We start from the raw sequence: 20,477 nt of genomic DNA, 5'->3' as shown, positions 1-20,477 counted from the left end.
CTAGTTGAAGCACATGATGCTGCCAGCATACTGCCCAGAGTGTGGCCTCACACTATCAGGTGAAGGAGATAAGACTAACAAATTGCAAAAGCATGCAGAAGATTGTATCATCTTTGACAACCACAACTGAAGCACTGCAGTCTCTTTGCTTCCATGCTCTTGAGTTGCTTTCTACTTGCTTATTGTGCAAGTCTAACAATTGATCGTTACCTACCAATGCTGTCAGACTTCACCTGTTTAGGTGGCTGAAAGTGGAAAAACCTGGTGCCTGTTTGCAGATGTATAGGAAAAGTTTGGTAGTGCAGTTGTCTTCTTAAATTTTAAAGAGGAGAGAGTGTAGGGAAGCGTTAATCAGGAAGTTTGACATGACAGCAGATGTTTTAAGATGAACTCCCTTATAAAGGGATGACTGGTGATGGACAAGGAGATTCAGACTTCTTAGTAACTTAACTGATAACTTGCCAACATTTAATTTTATTAATCTGTAGCTTTTGTCCAGTGCTCAGATCCTTAATACTTTTTAGTTCTTTACTATTGGAAGCTACAGCAATAACTTGAATACAGGTAATAATGAAAGCTCTTGCTTATGCTTCAGAACTTACTTTGGGGTAGTGTGAAAGTAGCCCTCTTAGCTAAAAGTAGAACTTCCCACAGCTGAACGAGTAGCATTATGTGGTCCACATAGATACTAGAAATGCATTCTTCTTGCTTTAGTGCACTGCTGCATGTACATGGATTGTGCTTTGTGAAGCTTGTTAAACCCTGCAGGCTTCTGTGCATGTTACTGGAACTTCTGCACATGCTGTGACTAGCTGCAGGTAACGGTTGAGAGAAGTACAAGAATGTTTCTGGGATTGTCCTAAAACTGGACAAGGACACCTAATGAATTTGTTTTGAACCCAGTGTAACAAGTAAATGTTCTGACATGTATTTTCTGCTATATATTTTTCTAGTGACTTAATGCAAATACTCAGTTATGCCACTATACAGTACACTGAAATAATAACCTACCAGAAAGATCAATGTTGGCACTATAGGAAAGTAAAGGCTTTCACACATATTCCTGTGTTTAAGCATTTGGTTTAGTTGAAATAATGCATTTATTCTATTTAGATTTGCACAGGCAAACAAAAGCTGCAAAGCATCACTTACAGTTGTGGTTTTAAAAATACTTACAGCAAGCTTACTACTTTCCCCAAGCTGCTTTCAAAATGTTCAGAGTATCTAGACAGTCGTGTGTCACTGTCAATAACAGGATTTATGCAGCTTAAGGAGTTTAACATTCCAGGTTTTTCTGGTAAGTTAGACTCCCTAATTTTCTGATCAAACATTCCCATCTTTCTTTAAAACAAGTGAGAACCAATTGGGATGAACTGTTGAGGGGACTATCTGAAACAATTAAGGAATAGAAGGCCCTACAGAAGTCACTGTTTAGCTACAAAAAGTTAGGCTGCTGCATGGGATCACTAGTGTATCTAGTGTATCTTTCATGCCAAGCTGTGAAGCATAATGTAATACTTCCTGCAGGAGCTGGTGTGTTGACAGTATCTGGCTCTAAAGTGCAAACACTAATTCTGAGTAACCTGCTTGCAGTGGATCTCTTAGGTGCAATTTCTTCAGAATGTCTGAAAATGCCATCCCAGTGAAAGACCCCTACTTCCTGGGAGGAGGAAGTATGTGTTAAATCTTGAGTAGTGAGTGCAGTTTTGATTTTTAAGTTTGTTCTGGACTTGAACTTAAATATGTGGTTTTACGTAGATGGAGGTGTATCTAACATTGCACTATGTGCAGGTAAACTGCTATCTTATGTATTTGGCTGTAAGAAACCAAATCAATTCCATGGTTTAACTAGTTGTGGCAACTGTAAGCTGATTTTTACTGAAGTGAGAACTTGATTCAGGAAAACTGAATAACAGTTTACTGGCCTATGGAGTTCAATACCTATAATTTGCTCTGGAATTATATTGAGTAAGGTAGCTTGTCTTGTTTCCAGTGTTAGATTTAACCTTTTCCTTTGTAGGTGCCTAAACCTGTACATCAGCCAGCTGCAGAATTTTGCTCTACTTCAACTCTTCCAAAAGATCCAGTACTGAGAAGGGAAAAACTTCAAGATCTGATGACTCAGATACAAGGGACTTATAACTTCATGCAAGTATGTTTTTCCTCTGCTGTTGTAGCAGATCTAATTCCTACTAGGTTAGGAAAAATGCAGTGCTGATGGTGCACGATTGCACTGAATGGACCTAGCTCTATTTAGTTAACAGCGGCTTGTCCAAATAAATATTTTGCTGGTATGTAGAATTCAAGTTTTTTCTTTTTTTTAAAAGGAGTCCATTCTGGATTTTGATAAAGCTTCACCAAGTGCCATTGGTTCATCTCAACCACCTTCAGTTACTCCAGCAAGTAGTCCTGTAGGTAGGTGATAACAGTAAACACTACCTGTATGTGAGATTTTGCAAACACCAGCAGGGCTTGCTTGGCTGTGGATCAAGAGGTGTAGTGGGGAAGACAGCTTGTCTAATTAAAAAGTATCTGTCAGAGCAGCTTGAGCCAGTTACTTTTAAGTGTTGTTGGAGGTGCCTTAAGCTGATGTGCTTGCCTAGAAATGGAGTGCTTATATAATCAGACTGGCAGGTGCACACAAACCCAGCTGCAGGACAGGCATGCTGTGTCTGTTCTGAATTTGTGGCCTATAGATACAAGCCATGAATGAGCTCAGGATGAAGAGCAGTTAGTTATATTTTATGTAATGGGCCATGGTAAATCATTTGGGAGGCTCTTAAGCTATAAAACAATTACCCGGTTCAAGTATTTAATTCTTCTGTTTTTATCTGGAAAGTGGTCATCCCTACCTTAGTAGAAATATTCTCACTGGATAACTGCCTTTTTTTCCAAAAAAAAAAAAAAAAAGCAAATTTTTCATGTGGGTGTGATTTAGTGATGCAAGTCTAAACATTTGTGGTGCATGCTCTAAAAATGCCATGCATCTTATATAGAAAATATTCTGAATTTAAAAACTGTTACATAACTCATGTTCTTTTACAGTTTCAAAAGAGCAGAAACTGCCAAGTCAAAGTGATTTTCTTCAACAACCCCTTCAGGTAAGTTGGTGATGCTAGGACCGCCTTGAAGAGGCAAAGGAGTACCTGAGAAAGTAGCTATTCACTAGAACAGGCTTTATTTCAATATTAACAGTGGCTTTGTTAACAATGTTAACAGTAACCAACATCATATAACTTCAGTTTAGTAACTTGAAAGTATAATCTGGCAATGTTGACTGCTGTTATGCTTATTACAAAACAAATCCAGAAACAAATGCTAGAAGCTAGAAACTTTTGGAAGTAAAATAGTATCTTGAAGATGTGTTCAAGTAATTTGTGTCTAATTCATAGGTAATGGTACACAGGAGGATATGCCTCTTTCCTAGACAGTGCATGTATTCACCTCTTAAGATCCTTACTTATCTTGAAGGTGCAAGGTCTCTAATTTCATAGCCATGGTTTGAACCTTCAGTTCACTTACTGTGCTTTCATGCCTTTACTTTGACTTTTAAATAGGTTTCCTTGCAACTAAGAAGAAGTCATAATTTTAAAAGAACGTGAACTTAAGCTTGCAGGTCAAAGTACTTCAGGTCCTGCCTAATTCTGAGATTTACGTGTTAAGTGTGAGTTCTGGTGACAACCAAATATTCAAGACAATTTTTCAAAATCTTATCTTTGTTTTCTCTTCTTGCAAGGCTACTGCTTCATCCATGACCCTGCATGGATCTAATACTTCCCTAGCATCTGCTGATCAGACCCTTTCTGGCTCTGAAACCGAAGACTTGGTGACACCACAGGTAATATTCCTGGGGCTCACTTGCATTCAGAGGTCTGAGAACCAGCCTTAGCAGAAAGCTGTGGTAGGACCTCTCCTGAATAACCATACTTGAATAATGTATGGGAATGGAGTGCAGGTGGCAGCAACAGTGAATACTACATCCTGGAATACTTTGGAAGTCTTCCTAATATTACATAAATGCAAAGTGAGCAGTCTCTCCCTTGAAACGGGAAGGGTGTGGGGATAAAAAATGCAGGGTAGAAAACAAGCTAAAAAGTGTGGTGCATATTCTTGTGGAAACATGAGCAACATAAGCTTGCTTTGGTTAGTGCAAAATAACTTCTATTGGTAACATAGACAATGCATAAATTGGAGTGGATATTGTGGTGAAATAGCAGACTAAGCTGAAAACTGAGATGTGTTCTCATGCAGTAAATGAAAAATGCTAGGCATCTGACTTCCTGATGCTGAGCCAGGAGCTTAAGCTTTGCTTTCTTACATGTATGTTATATGCAGTTAAATCTTAAACTAGCATTTACTAAATATTAGGAGCTAAAAAACAGTTGCAATTTATGGTGGCTTATGTCTTAGATCTGTAAGTGTTGCTGTGTTTGGAAATGCAGTTGGTCTTTCCATTGGATACTTAATACTGTGTATGTAAATCATAATGGAGGAATGTTCATCTTTATGCTAATGTATGTGCTGTCAGGATACTGAATACATAGCCTTTATTCTATTCCTTGATATACTGCATAGCTTAACATCCTAATGAAGACTTTTATTATTGTCTTCTACCTCTTGAATCAGTGGTTTTAGCCTAGTTCTTAATGTTATCTTTTACAATGCAATTAAACTTCTTGTACTGACAGACATTAATTTTGCTGCTTAATTTGAATGCTGAAGATTTGTGCTGTGCTGAACATAGAATTAAGTGAAGGTTCTGAGTTTCTGCGGACATGGTGTTTGCCATTAGGTTTGCTTGCGCCCAGCATGTCTTTTGTCCCTTAGCTCTGAAGTGTGATGGCCTTCATCTAAATGAGAAGCAGGAGTACTAGAAAGCAGTAGGCAAGATGCATTTGGCTTCAGCACAACCAGGGAACACACTCCACAGTGGCAGTGAATTCTTCTGAAATGGAAATGAAGTTCTGTTGTCATCTGTGACATACATGACACTTGGTAGTGTTTATACTTAAATATACAGCAAAAGGATAAGCAACTCTTCAACCTGGTTTTAGAGGTCTGAGTTAACCATAGAGGCATCCAGGTTTTGCAAAGGCTGCCTATGAAAGCTTGAAGCCTTGTTAGGCAAAAATTACTGGAAGCTTACTGTGAGATGTTTGCACCTAATTCAATGAGACAGGTGTGTGTTACTTTGTAAATAACTGCTTGAAGCAATCTAAAGGTTCTTGGGATTACCTGACTTTGCAGGGCTAGATGTACGACTTTTTAAAAAATATTGTTTGAATCCCTAAACCTAATTACCTTAGGCAAAAGCTTCAACTAGGTATTTATAGTATGCTTGCTTTGGACTTAAAATATTTTTTCTTGGTCTCTCAAAAATTAACTGTTTCAACCAGTGCATAGCTTTTGCAGAAAACACAAGGTTTTGCTATGCTTCTTGTAATACTGGGTACACGTATGGCTTCTTCCAGGCATCAGCATCACTTCCTCAAGAGACTGAGAAATATGCTTCCCAGCCATTGTATCAGACAAGTTCACGCGTTTCTGAGCCACTGATACCTAAAAAGATTGAAATTGCCCAGGTAAGCTATCACAAATAGTTCAGGTATTAATAATTACATGGGATAGACATCAGGAAACTGTGGGATCAGGAAAATATAGTGTGTTACATGATCCTCACTGTTCCTTTTGACTTCTAATTCATGTACTGTATTGGTATCCTAAATAAAACACTTCATTTTGCCACTCTGCACAGATGAGTCAATGCTGGTTAATGCTTTGTCTGGACAACTCAGCATTGTTTCTAATCTACCCCCAACTTAATCAATTATGATTCAAAGTAAGCTATGTACTTCCTCCAAAAAAAAAAAACTACCAAGTTTGTTTGGAAAGAAGTTATTAATTCAAATCTTTGAATAATCTGAACAGGAAGCATCCCGTGCTTCCTTAGTGGTGGACCAAAACACTTAATGCCAGTTTGTTGTGAAATTCATACAATGAGTGGTATGTATAGTAGCTCATAGGCGCATTTCACTTAATCAGCAGAGACTGCAATAGAAGTACTGATTGCTGAGGATGCACAGCAAGATTTGAAATTGTAAGCAAAAGCTATTTTGTAGCACTACTATGTCCAAATGTCATCCTGTAGAAACTGCTGACTTCTGTCAGTCTGGGCTTTAGAACAATTTAACTGCTTCTGTTACTGCCTGATAACTATCGAGTGACCTCTCATGTTTTCATTCTTCCCTCAGGCAACTGTTCCCCTCCCAAGTGAGCCACAGTCACCGTTGCCAACTTCGAGCACCTCCGTGACACCAGTGCCACAAGCGCAAAGCTTTCAGTCTCCTCCAGCAAGTAGCAGTTCTGTCACAATAACAGCAGCTCCCTTTCAGGCTATGCAGACTGTAAGTGCCACTTGAGGCCACGTAATTACTGAGCAGCATGCTTGTAGCTTAGTCCTAGTACTGGGGAAGCTGGCTCCCTGATATGATACCGAACTTGATAGGTCACTTTGAGGCTTTGGTGTTGATAAAGTAGGTTAGAGCTCTGCTTTTCCAATGTCTGGGATATTTTGGTAGCCTCAAGGAGCTAACAGGGAGAAGTTAGGCATTAAGACAATTGACTTCTACCTATTCCCCAAGGTAGAGGTGACAGACTGTGCTTAAATAATTCTTGTGCACTGATAAAGAGTATAGTGTCTGTTTTTTTTCAGGTTGTACATCATTACTAATGTTCACAAATATTACTAACACTGCTACTATTTGTCAATTTCGGGTGCAAGCCCTTCCTAGAAGAGTCTAGAGGAAGGGTCTCCGTTTAGCTGGTAACGTCCCCTTCTCTGTATTTGGGCTTAAACATTCTCACTTAAAAGTAAGCTGTGGAAGAAGTCACCTGAGATTCTCCAAAGGCATGTTCTCCATTTCAAAAAAAGTACTGGTGTGGTTCTATAACTTAGACTGATATAGTAGGGCTGGTGGGGAGAAGAAAATAGCTAATAGTATTTCAAAACACAGGAACTCTAGGTGTAGTTAAACATCTGACACTTTGGTATGCTCTTCAGTAAATCACTACTGTGATGTTTCTTCCTTAGCTGTATGAATTTGTGGAAGTGATTGCAGTAGAACTTTCCTGAGGTACAGAATTTTGATGTAATCATAAGTAAGGCAAGTGCAAGTGGGGGATTGTTATAACCTGGTTCTATTGAAATTATGCCAAGTTGCTAGGTGGTGACTTTCATGAAAGTGAAAATAGTAGTAGCATGCTGTGATCAAGGAACCAGAGACTGTTTGGGGACCTGGTCTGTAAGGTAAACATCTATCATGACATTAATAAAGAGTCATGATCTGTTATTTTAATTTTATCTGAGCCTAGGATCTGCATTCAGAGTGCTTATTATCAAAATGGTACCACTGAAAGATCACTTGAATGAATTCTGTGGTGCTTCTAGATACATTAAAGATATATTAAATATCAAAAACTTCTGATTTTGAGTCAAACTGGCAGATACCTGTCACTCAGTTGCTGTGACCTCTGTTTGTCTTGTAGTGGTGGTAATCTTGAACTTGGCAACACAGGGTTTTCTTCTTGCTGTTGCTTAGATTCATAGTCCAGAAGAAAACAGGATTTGCATTTCATTGGGTAGCCAAGAGTCAGATGCTTCCCTGCCAAACAGTGATACTGCAGTAGTGAGAGATGTCCTCAGGTGTCCTCACCCTATTGCTGCCATTGCTTGTGCAAGCCTAAAGGCAGACAGTACCTATAGCCCAGCTTCATTAGTATTCCACCTGACTCCTAGGAAAAAGTAGACTAGGATGTGGGTGTTGACAGCATCCTCAATTTTCTTTTAAAAAGACTGCTGCAGCAGCAGAAGTGCTGGTAATAAGTGGATATGCTCTAAGGCAATTGAAATTATTGATTGGATTTAATAGTACTTCATTGTTTAGCCTTTTAGCATGGTTAGAAAAATGACTTGGAGTTCAACTGGAAAGGGAAATAGATCACAAATGTTGTCTACACTGCTTTTCTGCTTGTGTACCAGAGTGCAATGCACATCTGAAGATTCTATTATGGTAACATTTAATTGTAAGGCCATATTACAGTCTTCCTTGTCATCAATCCATTTCTTTCAGTAAGATATAATACCTTCTTGCATAGATCTCTTGATCACCACTAAAACTTCATCCTGCTAAGCTATATTTTTTCGGTAGGATTGCCAATGTGCAGGATTTCCCTTCTTAAATATCAAGTGTCTGCTGAAGGCCCAAGGAAGTATCTGGAAGAACCTAGAACAATTTCTGATTATGTATTTCATTTTAAATGGTCTTGCAAAGCTTGAAATCTCTGCCCTAATTACCCAAAGCATCTAAGGAGGCTTTAAGATAAAGGGCATCTACCTGCTTATCTCATTGATATTCCTTTTTTCTTTTGAATATATTTAATGTAATGCATAGCTGAAATTCAGTTTCTTGACAGAATATTGGATACTCTACTTGAATAGGTTCAAAAATAATTGTAAGTATCCATTAGGCTTGGAATCACTTTGATTACTTCATCTGATGTAAAAACCCAGAATTTGTGATATTTTGTAATGGCTAAAGCTATACTCAGCATTTTAGTATTGTTTTCTGTGCTGGTTCACTACCAGAGCTAGTACTTGGTTCCTTGACCGGGGAAAAAGTGTTTATTCCCCGTTCTAATTATGGAAGCTTCTGAGAATGATTAGTTGTCAAGCTGTGAAGTTTAACATATGCTAACAGAGGAAATGAGAGTAGGAAAGTGGAGGTTCAGTTTACAAAAGGGCTGAAAGCTAGTACAGTATTTATCTGAGTAGATGGTAGAATTGCATGAGTTTCCAAGATGTGTGTTCAAACATGAGTATCTTATCTCAATCTAGGCTGTTAGAGCTTCAGCTCAAAAGCTTAAATCAAGGAGTTTAATGGCAGGTTTCACCTGGAAGCAAACTAGCTTACTAGAAGTCAGGACAGCTGTTCTGTTTATTGAATATAGTAGCTATGTTCAGTTAAGCTACCTCTCTTGGCCAGTAGCCAAGGACAGAAGTTTATTAAGCTTACTGTGAGGGAAAAGGATAGGTTCAAACACCATGTACTCAATTCCAAGAGAATTTCTGTTCTAGAAACTGACCGAGACATTTGGATTTAAACCATGGTTTTGTAGCAGGGTGATGGCATTAGGCAGAGACTTTAACTGATAGTGCAAAACATTTGTCTTCAACTATATTGTAGGTGTTTAAGGTGAATGCACCGCTGCCTCCACGTAAAGACCAGGAAATTAAAGAGGAGTCTTCATATTCAACGGGATATAACCAGAGTTTCTCTACAGCAAGTACACAGACTCCTCCTCAATGCCAGCTGCAGTCTCCTCATGTTGCAGAACAAACCTCTCTTTCACAAGAATCTCTGTCTTCAGGTAAGAATTGTACATGTCTGCATTTCAAGAAGTCTTGGAAAAGTTATATGAAAGTTCTTCAGATAGTATTAATTTATTAATGTGCTGTGAGTATATTCAGGTTCTTCTAACTCACAAATTCTTAATCACTGAAGCTCTTATGTAGCACTTGTTAAAATTAGGGTTACATCAGCTCTAATCCAGTTGGCAATATGGTATGTATACTTAATCTTAAAACTGCTAGCAGGATGAAAGGCAGCTTCAAATTAAACTAGCTACTGTACTATTATATGGACAGCATCACCTATGTGCCTGATGCATGAAACTTCCTAATAGGTGAGAGATTCAAGTATGCAGTGATACTTGTCAGTAAAACAAACGTATGCCTGGAATTGAAGCAGTGATTAAATGCTTGGAACCCTTATTTTGGTCTCTTGTAATAGATGTCTAGTATAATGTCTAGTGCTGGAAGATGGTAAATATTAGAAGGCATGGATAAGCTTTCAGTGCTTAGATGAATTACTCAGTGATAACCATTTTGTGCTATGGGTACAAGACTAAAATGTGTCATTGGAGAACAACTTAGGATTTAGTTTTGTCTTAAGAATGGGCTTGCTATTATCTCTTATTTGAACTTAAAGTATAATTATCTCCAGACACAATTATTTTTATTTATACTAGTGCTTTTTAAAATTTTCTTGAGGATATCATGCACCTTACTATAGCAGTGATAAAGCGTTCTAGATTTCATGATGTGTCATGCCACTACACTGCATAAGGGCATAGTTATAATTCAAGCTTCATCCCTTCATGTTGAAGTTCTAGCTTTCTGTAGCAGACATCAATGTTCCTAATTTTGCCCAAAGTTCATGTCAGTTACCTAGGAGAGTTTCCTAACTAGGAGGCCTCAGTCACAAGTTTCTGTAATTCAGTGAGGAACTGAGAATTGGCTGAGCTTTTTGTGCATGTGTTCTTAACCTCAAGCAGGATGCAAGATGACAGCCTACAATGCAGCAAAAGATCTTCCTTTTACTGATGTTTATATAGATGTAACTCATTACCAAGGCTCTTTATTGGTGTCAGTGTCTGACCTGAAGAATACTCAACTTCTGATAAGTAGGGTTCTGATCTGCCTTATTCAACATAACTGACTTATTTTACATTCAGATACTGATACCGGGATAATATATGGAGTTGACACTAAACTCTAAATGAAATGAGCCCACAAAATTTGCCTGAAACAGGTTCCAGGCTGAGAAGGATGACAATTCAGGAATCTGGGTTTATAAAGACACAATCACTGACTCAAGGTCACCTAGTGTTAGTGTTTTTCTGCCAGAGAAATCTTAGTAGGAATTACACTATCAGCCTCACTACTATATGTAGTCAGTGAGATGTTCCAAGGTTAAGAGCTCCAAGGAACAGTAAGTGCAGCAGTTAAAGCTTGTTTAGCTTGAGTACTCCTTCTCATCAGACTGTAGGAGGTGATCAACAGCCTTCTTTACAGCTCTTCGATGAAACATCATGATGTTCAATTAAGTCTGTACTTTGAGGGCTCTACACAGACTTCAGAAAGGCAGTTTAGACTGACACTCTACTTGGATCCAAGATGTTTGGGGTTGATACAACACATGGATTTGGAAACATGGTTGTAAGGTCTATATTTAAGGCTGACCACTTAACTATACTGTGAGTGAAAAGCATTCTTGAATACTATCTGTACCTGTTGCTTAGGATTCAATGTCAACTCAAAGAGACCGAACCCAGCTGTTGAATTAGCTTTCTACAGTGGTCTTATTGCCATCTAGATAAGATGGAGCTTGTTTCATTGCACTGAAGGATGTCAATACTGAGGTGTGATCTAGTTTATCATAGACCACTGAAGCCTTGCTGCTAGTAGAACTGTACAGAATCTACGTGAAAATTCTTAGTCAAACATTGACAGTTTTTTCTTCTAGCTTGGTTACTTTCTTGGTGCTGGCAAGCTTGTTATGCCATACTCAACTGCATCTTCTTGAATATGTAAGACGCTTACACTGACAGCCTGCACTGTGTCTATGATGTACTTTAACAAGTGTTACATTCCATAGAACGAAAAAGAAGGATCCCTCTTATTTGAAGCAATGAAAGGACAAGAGCAGCATATACTGAGCAGCTTAATCTGACTGAACTTAATGCTGCCCTTGCTTCTAGGTGTTGTAATTTATTGCAGTTATAAAAGCTCTGAATTCAACTGTGCCTTTTGTTTTAAGCAGTGAATTATCAACCTGATGGAGCTGTTCCTGTTAGCAATGGTAGTCTCGCCTTTTATCCAGCACAGACTAATGTTATACCAAGACCCCCTCAGCCTTACCTTAATAGTCGAGGGTCTGTCAGAGGATCTGCTAGAGGTGGAAGGTCACTGGCCAATTCATATCGTTCACCTGGTGGGTATAAAGGTATGTCTTTACTGCTACCTTAAGAACCTAGTTAGTATAACTGTTTTAAACCATTTTTAGTATAAATTTAGGTTCTACATGTGAAAATTCGTAAGATAGCTTTTTTTAAGAGCAAGGTGTGGAAAATACTGTCTGTATGGAATTTGAGCAAGTTCTACTTATAATCCCTGTGCTTTAGGTGTCAGGTGAACTGGCAGAGTGATTTCATAGCCTCAATTATAAAAATGGAGATGTTCAATGATAGCTTAGTAATTTTCATTAGTTCATTTACCCTTCTGGACTTACCTCCTTTGTTCTTTCCTTTGGCCTCTGCCACTTGCTAATGTGCTGGGTAAGTATTCTCTTCAGATGTCCCTTAATCAATTACTGTCTTGTTTCCTGCAAATGCTGCATTTGTTCAACACTACAGGCTTTCAGTATTACCAGCAGAAACCAGGATAAGGGAAGGAAGTTTGCAGGGAAGTTTGCAGTAATGGAGAACCCTTGTGGCTTAATAATAAGCTGAAGGATTTTAAGAGGATTGTTTGGTCTCAGCAAATCAGTTGTTCTGCTGCTAGCTGGAGTGTCCTGGAAAGTTTGAGCTGACTTTTTAGCAGATAGTAGCTTCTTATCAAAGTTCCTGGTAGCTACAACTTGTTTGCTTTGAAGTCAAAGCATGCTTAGTCTGAAACAGAAGTTGTTTCAGTTACTGGGCTCAGACTGATTCCTAGATTTTAAGAGCATGTACCAAAAACGAGTTATGTAGTTCTAACTTATAAGCAGTTAAGGATTTGGTAGTGCCTGGTACTCAATTGCTTGCAGGTCGTCTTTGGTATTTAGTCTAATAGCTGAAGAGGTTAAATATTATAGTAGTAAAACAGAATAGCTGAATGTTGGTAATAGCAAAACAAAGTCTTAATTTTATGTTAAAACTGTCTATGGATGGAGCAAACTTTTCAGCTGTTCTGTAAAATCCCATTAGTAACAAACAGGCAATTGCTAGGGTCTGTTAATACTCATAAGCATGAATCTATGCAGAGTAGATAATTCTGGGTAGCTGATATAAGAGTTGTGATACATGCTTTGTTTCAGAATTCAAAGCATGGAAGCATAACCATGCAACTTAATACATGTGTCAATTGCTAAAAGGCTTGCTAAGGTTCTAGTTATATTTTGTACTTGTGTAAATGAGTGAATATTCAGTATTAACTTCTATTTGAACAGGTTTTGATGCTTACAGAGGTTCACCCTCAATAACTAATGGCAACTATGGCCAGCTGCAGTTCCCTGGTAGAGATTATGCTGGAATGCAATATTCTCAGAGGGTAAGTATAGACTTTGTTTCCAGTAGCCTTCCTGAGAACTGTAGAGAAGCCTTCTAATATTGTACCTTTTCACTGTCCTAACAGGTAAACTACTCACAGGTCAGTTTTGTTTCTTAGACAAACTTGTTTGGAATGGTAGAAAGCAGTTAAAATAGGAAGACAGCTCAGGTAACACATGGGACAAGTTGATTTTAGTCTGAATTGTGTCTCTGCAATGCAGCCAGATATCAAAGGAAATGACAGTTGAGTCCATCTTATAATGGGTTTTGAAGTTGGTACTAAGTGCCTTTACTGTAAAGTACATAAACTGCTGTATGGACTGATAGAAGGTGGGTTAGGCAAATTTCATGCCAGTTTCACACTTGTTTTTAGCGAATTGCTCTAGCCATCCACACTAGGATTGCAACTAGAAGTGCAGATATCCTTACTCTTGAAGTTATGGCATATCAGAAAACCTGATAGGAACCTGCTTTAGAGAACTTGACTTGAATGAGGGCAGGTTCCTTAAAGGTTGCCTTATCTTGAAGACTTGGAGCAGATCACAACAAAGAATAACTAGTACTATGTTCTGCAACCTCTATCTGTAGTGGTAGTATAGCTGGAAAGGGTGAAATTAATTACTTTGAATATGCTCTGTCAAATACCAGCTGATGCAAAATGGAAGCTTTTCAAAATTCACCCTTTTACACTATCTCATGAAGGGTCAAGTTAAGCATTTCCAGTTAATGGTTAAACAGGTTAACTTCCAGTGTTTGACTCTTTGAAAATGAGTGGATGGTCCAAATACGAGCTAAACTCTTGCTAAGATAGCTTTGGGAGGTCTTAGAACACGGCATGTGAAGCACAATTCAGGTATCAAACTAGCACATTTGGGGGACAAGTGTTCCCTAAGCTTTATAGGATCATAGAATGGCTCAGGTTGGAAGGGACCTTAAAGATGGTCTTGTTCCAACCCCCCTGCCATGGGCAGGGACACCTCCCACCAGCCCAGGCTGCCCAAACCCTTTCCAGCCTGGCCTTGAGCACCTCCAGGGATGGGGCAGCCACAGCTTCTCTGGGCAACCTGTTCCAGTACCTCACCACCCTGATAAGGAAGAACTTCTGCTGACTATCCAAATCTCCCCTCTTTTTAAAGCCATTATTTTTTGTCCTTTCTCTGGGGTTGTGAGAGGTGAGGAGGAATTTCCCTCATGTGAAGAAAAGGTACATTGTCAGTGCTGGGAGTTCTGCAGAATCTTCAGTTTCTCACTGTGGTGTTTCCTGCTTTCTACCTTAGAACTTGCAGCTACCAAATCAAAGAGTAAGGGGGAGATAATCAGGAGGAGGCAAATATATCTAACCTGTCAGCTTGCTGTTTTTCTTTTTTCTGTTTTTTTTTTTTTGCCTTTCAAAAATGGGAAGAGATAGATAAGTAAGGTCTTAATTTGACACTCAGCATCTTACTGCAGAAGAAAGCCGCCTCTTGCTGTTTTAACTGAGGGAAGGCTGGTTGAAATAGGTAAATGAGTTGCTTTGTTAATAGGGAAATAATTGGTAGGACAAACTTCATTTAAATAATTGAGACAACTATTACTGATGTGGGTGGTGTGTGAACTATTATTCTCTAGCAGTCACTAGGTTGTCATTTGAGGCATGATTAGTTTTGAAGGTGAAATTCATTGACTTATATCTCTGCATAAGGTCTTCAGTAAGTCTCAGGTGTCTCATTCAAATGAGTTTTGCTATGCTTCCTACTAGATTTTTTTGATTTTTACCTTTCTGTGAAAGTAGCCAAAACTATGGAGTTTAGATTACAGCTGTTTTGTATGGGTTAAATTGTAACATGTCAGTACTGAGAATTAAAAGGGATTGTATCAAAACTTAGCATGAACCATGTGTAGGTTTAGGCTAAACCACCAAATCCTTAATGTTTGTTTTGCAAGTAATACGGAGGTATGATGCCTTCCTTTGGGGGTGGTATGGAGCACTTGGATGTAGGGGGAAATAGAAGGAGTAGATGTGACTGAAATTTCTTCAGTAGTTTGTACTGAGAAAGTATAGCAGCTATATTAAAGCTGAAATCTGTGCCTTCTATACTATCTAAAATATTAAAATACATGTATTTCAAATGTCCTGCTACTTAGTGACTTGAGTTGATGTAAAACAATCAAGATAGTAATGTTGATTCTTGAGAAATAAATATGGCTTACTAGCCCTGTGGAATGTTCTGATTGACTTAACTGGCTCCATAGTACCCCAAGGGAGCTAAGTGAAAAAATAGCTTTGCATCAAGGAAACTGGCTCTACTTTCTCTATGATCTTAAAGCACCTACAAGTTCATGCAAGTATTAGTGCTCTAAGTGATAGGATTTTGCTGTTCTGAGGTGGCAGAACTTAGCATTCCAACCACTGCTTACTAATATGAGCGATTAGCCCCTTCCCTGTTAGATCTAATTTTGGAAAAATACTCAGTGTATTCCTGCAAAGACATCTGTTCTACAGATACAGCCTTGTGTCTTTTTGGTTATACCAACATGTCTTAGATTAGCATTCTTTAAAATGTTTCAAGTTGCTTGATCTTTTTTCTGCATCTTGGTGGTTTTAGATGCTAGTTGGGCTTCCAGATTCCCACGGAGTCCTACTGTTGCTATCACACCATACATGAGTGGCAAGTTATTGACTCCTGTTGCAAGTGATATCTATTAGTGCTTCAGACAAACATAATCATCACTTTATGTCAAATAGTAATGTGTTTGTTTTTTTTTTTTACATAAAACTGTGATAACATGCATGTACTGGCGTGGGTTTCTGAGACTTCACATTAAAAGAAAAATTAAGAGTTTGTAGTCCTGGTCTACCAGGACTATCAAACCAGTACTTTCATAACTAATAATGAACAAGCTACTTGACAAAAGGATTGGTATCAGCAATGAAAGTCCTCTAAAATACAAGCACACTTTCATGTGACTTAATTTATTCTAAGATGAGATTTGTAGCATAATGGAACTATTTCTAATGATAATTTTGTGAAGTTGTTGGATAAGTTCTACTTGTAATGTTCTTGTAGATGAGGATATCTGTGAACTACATCTTAACCTTTTGAAGTGCCTATTAGCTTAGACTGCTCCAGTTGACTGTAATTTTTAGTGTACTAGACTTGATCACAAATGTGTGCAGCTCTCCTGACTACTGCTTTCAAGCTTTAACTTGGTTATCTAAACTGCTTTTCTTAAGGATAGCCTTTTGATGTAATATATACATTACACAAGCTTTCAGTGGAGGTGATTCGTTGGGCAACCTGGAACATCTGGTACAGCAACTGCTAATATAATGATGCAGCCTTAACTTTAGGCCCCAAAGTCTTTGGGTTGTAACACCAGTGGATTTCTAGTGGACTTCTAGAAGCCCTGGTTGGCTGTAGGGTATTTTGAAGCTTAACCATAGACTTCCCAAGCCCTTAGTCTTGTAAACAGTGTGGTGGTTTCCACTTTTCATCAGAGCAGACTAGATGTTTTTGTACTGCACTGTTTTGAACATGAACTGATCCTTTTGTATGGGTAGAAACTGTGTATAAGTGTAATGACTCTTCCAATGCTTACTAGTATTCCACTGTTTCTTATAAGGGACTAGTAACAAGCAGTGAATACTGCTGTTACAGTCCTACTAATCTTTGGTATAATAACTGGATCATCCTTTGCTTAAAGACAGCTTGTAAGCAATGGAATATGTACTAGACCTTAATGCCTGAAGGGACTGTATGTTCATTATTTCCCTTTACATAGTAAAATCAAAGTTCTTACCTGAAAAATACAATGTTCTACTATTACATTGAAGAGCTTACATCCGTATGTGTCAAATGTGAACTAGTATTTCAGAGAAGTCCATTGGTGCAAACAAGATCACCTTAGCGAAATAAAAGCTCCGCTACCTCAAGTACTAGAATGTTGCTGCCTTTGTGCCATCCTGGTATCTAAGATATCCAAGCTTTCATTGACTTCAGGCATCTTGGTCTTTTACCTTATGCAGCCAGATGAGTAGATTTCTTAAACAGTTGCAAGATCTGTCTTGCTTCCCACATGTATGTTAATAACAAGACTTCAGTTTTAAGAGGCATATATTGGCTAGAATAACCCAACTTGTACTGGGCAGTAGAACAGCTTGGAACTAGCTATACTATCTCAAGAAAACCTGAAACATAGTATGACCCATCTGCACTAATGTCTGGATGGGGATAAGTTGCTTATTTGGGGTGGTGGTATCTGAAGCACAGTCTAAAGGCAGTCTTAGAGAAATAGTATTAGATAAATTATATACAACGATGTACTTTACTATCTGTATGAGAACTCATTTTTCTAATAGACATCTTCAAGCCTGTGCAATTTTAATGTGCTCTTCCAGTAAATTTCCTGTGTAGTATTGCAATATACATTTAGTCTTTTGTAGTTCAAAATATGATTAGGACAAGTGACTTAATCTGAACCTGAAGTTTATGTTTAAGCTGTTAAACTGTCAGTTTTTGAGTCAGGGCTGCATTGTTTTTAAAACTTTCCTGGCCGATCATGGGGCAGGGTGTGCCTGTTCAGCTTTGAAATATGTTCTTCTGTATAGACTTGTACTTATAACAGCCCTGAGATTTAAGGTTATGCACAATGAAGTGAACTGTGTACAGTACAGAAGCTAATTTGCTAGAACTCGCATCTAAGTAGCTTTTTAACTTCATATAAGCTATTATAAAAGTAAATTTTCCATAAATAAGTAAATAAGGCTGTTAACCTACACCTCAATTCTGAACCCTGTCATTGTCTAGTCTAGAGCTCACATAAAATGCAAGTAAAATACTTGCACTTTTATTGGTAGCCCTCTCTGTTTTCAGACTTACTCATAGCCATTTTACTAATACTTCTGTATTTTTTAGGATGTTAACTACCAGCAGTGCTATAAACGAGGTGGGATAACTAGTGGTCCTCGAGCAAATTCAAGAGGTAAGGCTAACATCAGGTTCCCAGTGGGGTGTGAGTGTATGTGTTGCTAAAGTGGAGTGTTACCGTGAAGAGTGAGAAAGTGTACTATCACTGTCATGGAAGAGCAAGCTTGGTATAAATTCACTGAGCTAGATGGAAGCTTAAGTACTGCTCTTGAATAGTCAGCATTGCATAGCAGCAGAGTTGACTTCACCACTTTCAATTTGGTGCTTTCTATGCCAAATGTCAAAATTCTCTGTTATAATGGTACCCTACTGAACTTTCTTCATAAGTTGACTTGGAAATACAGGCAAAATGGTACCACTGTTCTATTTGGCATCTTCCTTTGGTTGTAGGAGTCTTTCTCAAATCAAGAAACTTTCATGATTCTGAGTAAGTTACCAGGTCCCAGGTACAATGTGGAGGAAAAAAAAAAAAAAACTAAATATGGAGAAGTTTTTTTGGGTGGAATACAGCTTGAATTTATATTCTACCACTGAAGTATGGTGTAAAGAGATCCATGCTTGCATTTAAACAGGTAGTGCATAGTATGCATTTTGAGAAAACTGTAAACTAGATTTAATTTTACTGTTTGTGCTGGGAGAAGTTGGACTTGGTACTGTAAGTGAAAAGTGAGAACAGTGACTGTAACAGTGACTGTTTTCGAAGAACAAAGGGAAATCTTGCGTATCGTAACAACTGTTTAGGATAAAGTGGCTCTTCTATGAGGTGTGTGTTGAGTTAACAGTTGACATATGTACCTGTTAGTGTTAAGGTATCACTAACAACTTTTACTTGGCCTTATCAGATATCTTAAGGTGTTCATTTCCTGTAGAAGCAGCAAAGGCTTAGCTTGATGGTAACTGCTTTAAATTTCTCAGATCAATATTTTTCATTCTAGACTGAAACTAGGTCCTAACTTGGATATCTGAACAAATGTCTCTACTCTGGGGAGCAGGATACAGAAATCTTAAAAGCAAATGTAGTCTTTCAGACTTGTAATATCTTAGCATCAAAAGTTGATATGACCTATTAAGAATACAACTCAAAAAGTACTGAGGTGACTTGAGGTGTAAGTTAAGGTCTTGAAGGTGACTAAATGACTGTTGGGCTCTTGCTAATCCTGCTGGGTTCTTCCAAAACTTGCTTTTTATCAGCTCAGAAGCTAGTATATGTATATACTAGCTAGTATATAGGTAATGTGTGGCAAATACTACAGGTAATTATTGCAAACTACTGCTCTCTCCTACTTAACGTATGAACAGTCATTGTTCATGTTGACCTATGGTCCATCCTGCTGAGCACAAATGTGATCAATGTGAAACAACTTCCAAGTTATGTTCTTGTTGGTGTTCTTTGTCAATCTGCTAAAAGGCAAGTGTTGCAAAACCCTTACACTTGCTGCTGAGAAATAGGCCTGCAGGTTTTAGGGTACTCTGTTATAATACTTATTTATTTTTGCTAATGATCTTTAACAGCAGGGTGGAGTGATTCTTCTCAGGTGAGCAGTCCAGAACGAGACAACGAAACCTTTAACAGTGGAGACTCTGGGCAGGGAGACTCCCGCAGCATCACCCCTGTCGATATGCCAGTGACAAGCCAAGCTGCCACCATACTACCAGTGCACGTCTACCCCCTCCCGCAGCAGATGAGAGTTGCCTTCTCTGCAGCCAGAACATCCAACTTGGCCCCTGGAACTCTAGACCAGCCAATTGTGTTTGACCTGCTGCTGAACAACCTTGGAGAAACTTTTGACATCCAGCTTGGTAGATTTAATTGTCCAGTGAATGGTACTTACGTCTTCATCTTCCACATGCTGAAGCTGGCTGTAAATGTTCCCCTATACGTGAATCTCATGAAGAATGAAGAGGTCCTAGTGTCAGCATATGCAAATGATGGGGCTCCTGATCATGAGACTGCTAGTAATCATGCAGTCCTGCAGCTGTTCCAGGGGGATCAGATCTGGTTACGTCTGCATCGGGGAGCCATCTATGGAAGTAGCTGGAAATACTCTACCTTTTCGGGATACCTCCTTTATCAGGACTAAAATCCAGTGCAATGTTTACAAAAGCTGCTCCAAACACCTTGGTGGAGGGGGGGGTGGGACTAGCTTTGCACTTACTATTGACTTTATAGAAGATATGTGGTTCCATTATTGGGGGAATGATGGTCATGTTGTGCAAGGTGAAATCGTGGATTTGGGGTACTGAATCAGCACTAATTTGGCACTTTATCAGTTGTGATGTAGCCTTGCTAGTAAAGCTGTGAATGTATATTGTTTGCACTTACCCTAAACTGTATTAATGTCCAGCTTACTACACTATTGATTGCCTCAAGTATGGGCTATTCACAATGCCTTGTTGTGCCTCAATAAAACAAGTTAATATGCA

The 20,477-nt window shown here is 38.6% G+C and overlaps 1 protein-coding gene across 5 annotated transcripts in view; it reads left to right on the top strand.

Moving 5' to 3' along the window:
• Nucleotides 1-20,477, top strand: part of CAPRIN2 (caprin family member 2) — a 37,636-nt gene extending 17,159 nt beyond the window's left edge. For 3 of the 5 annotated variants that reach the window (XM_084505868.1, XM_084505865.1, XM_084505866.1), the window contains 11 exons: nt 2,021-2,152; nt 2,328-2,415; nt 3,046-3,101; nt 3,737-3,838; nt 5,472-5,582; nt 6,252-6,404; nt 9,243-9,426; nt 11,658-11,843; nt 13,047-13,147; nt 18,042-18,108; nt 19,566-20,477. In XM_084505868.1, the coding sequence (XP_084361994.1) occupies nt 2,021-2,152; nt 2,328-2,415; nt 3,046-3,101; nt 3,737-3,838; nt 5,472-5,582; nt 6,252-6,404; nt 9,243-9,426; nt 11,658-11,843; nt 13,047-13,147; nt 18,042-18,108; nt 19,566-20,134 (1,749 nt within the window). In that variant the 3' untranslated portion in view covers nt 20,135-20,477. The remainder of the gene's footprint in view (nt 1-2,020; nt 2,153-2,327; nt 2,416-3,045; nt 3,102-3,736; nt 3,839-5,471; nt 5,583-6,251; nt 6,405-9,242; nt 9,427-11,657; nt 11,844-13,046; nt 13,148-18,041; nt 18,109-19,565) is intronic. The other 2 variants (XM_084505867.1, XM_084505869.1) reach the window with 1 other exon arrangement.

The sequence above is a fragment of the Aythya ferina genome (genome assembly GCF_964211825.1).
Source record: "Aythya ferina genome assembly, chromosome: 1".
NCBI classification, from domain to species: domain Eukaryota; kingdom Metazoa; phylum Chordata; class Aves; order Anseriformes; family Anatidae; genus Aythya; species Aythya ferina.
This window is presented reverse-complemented; position numbering and strand designations above follow the sequence as displayed.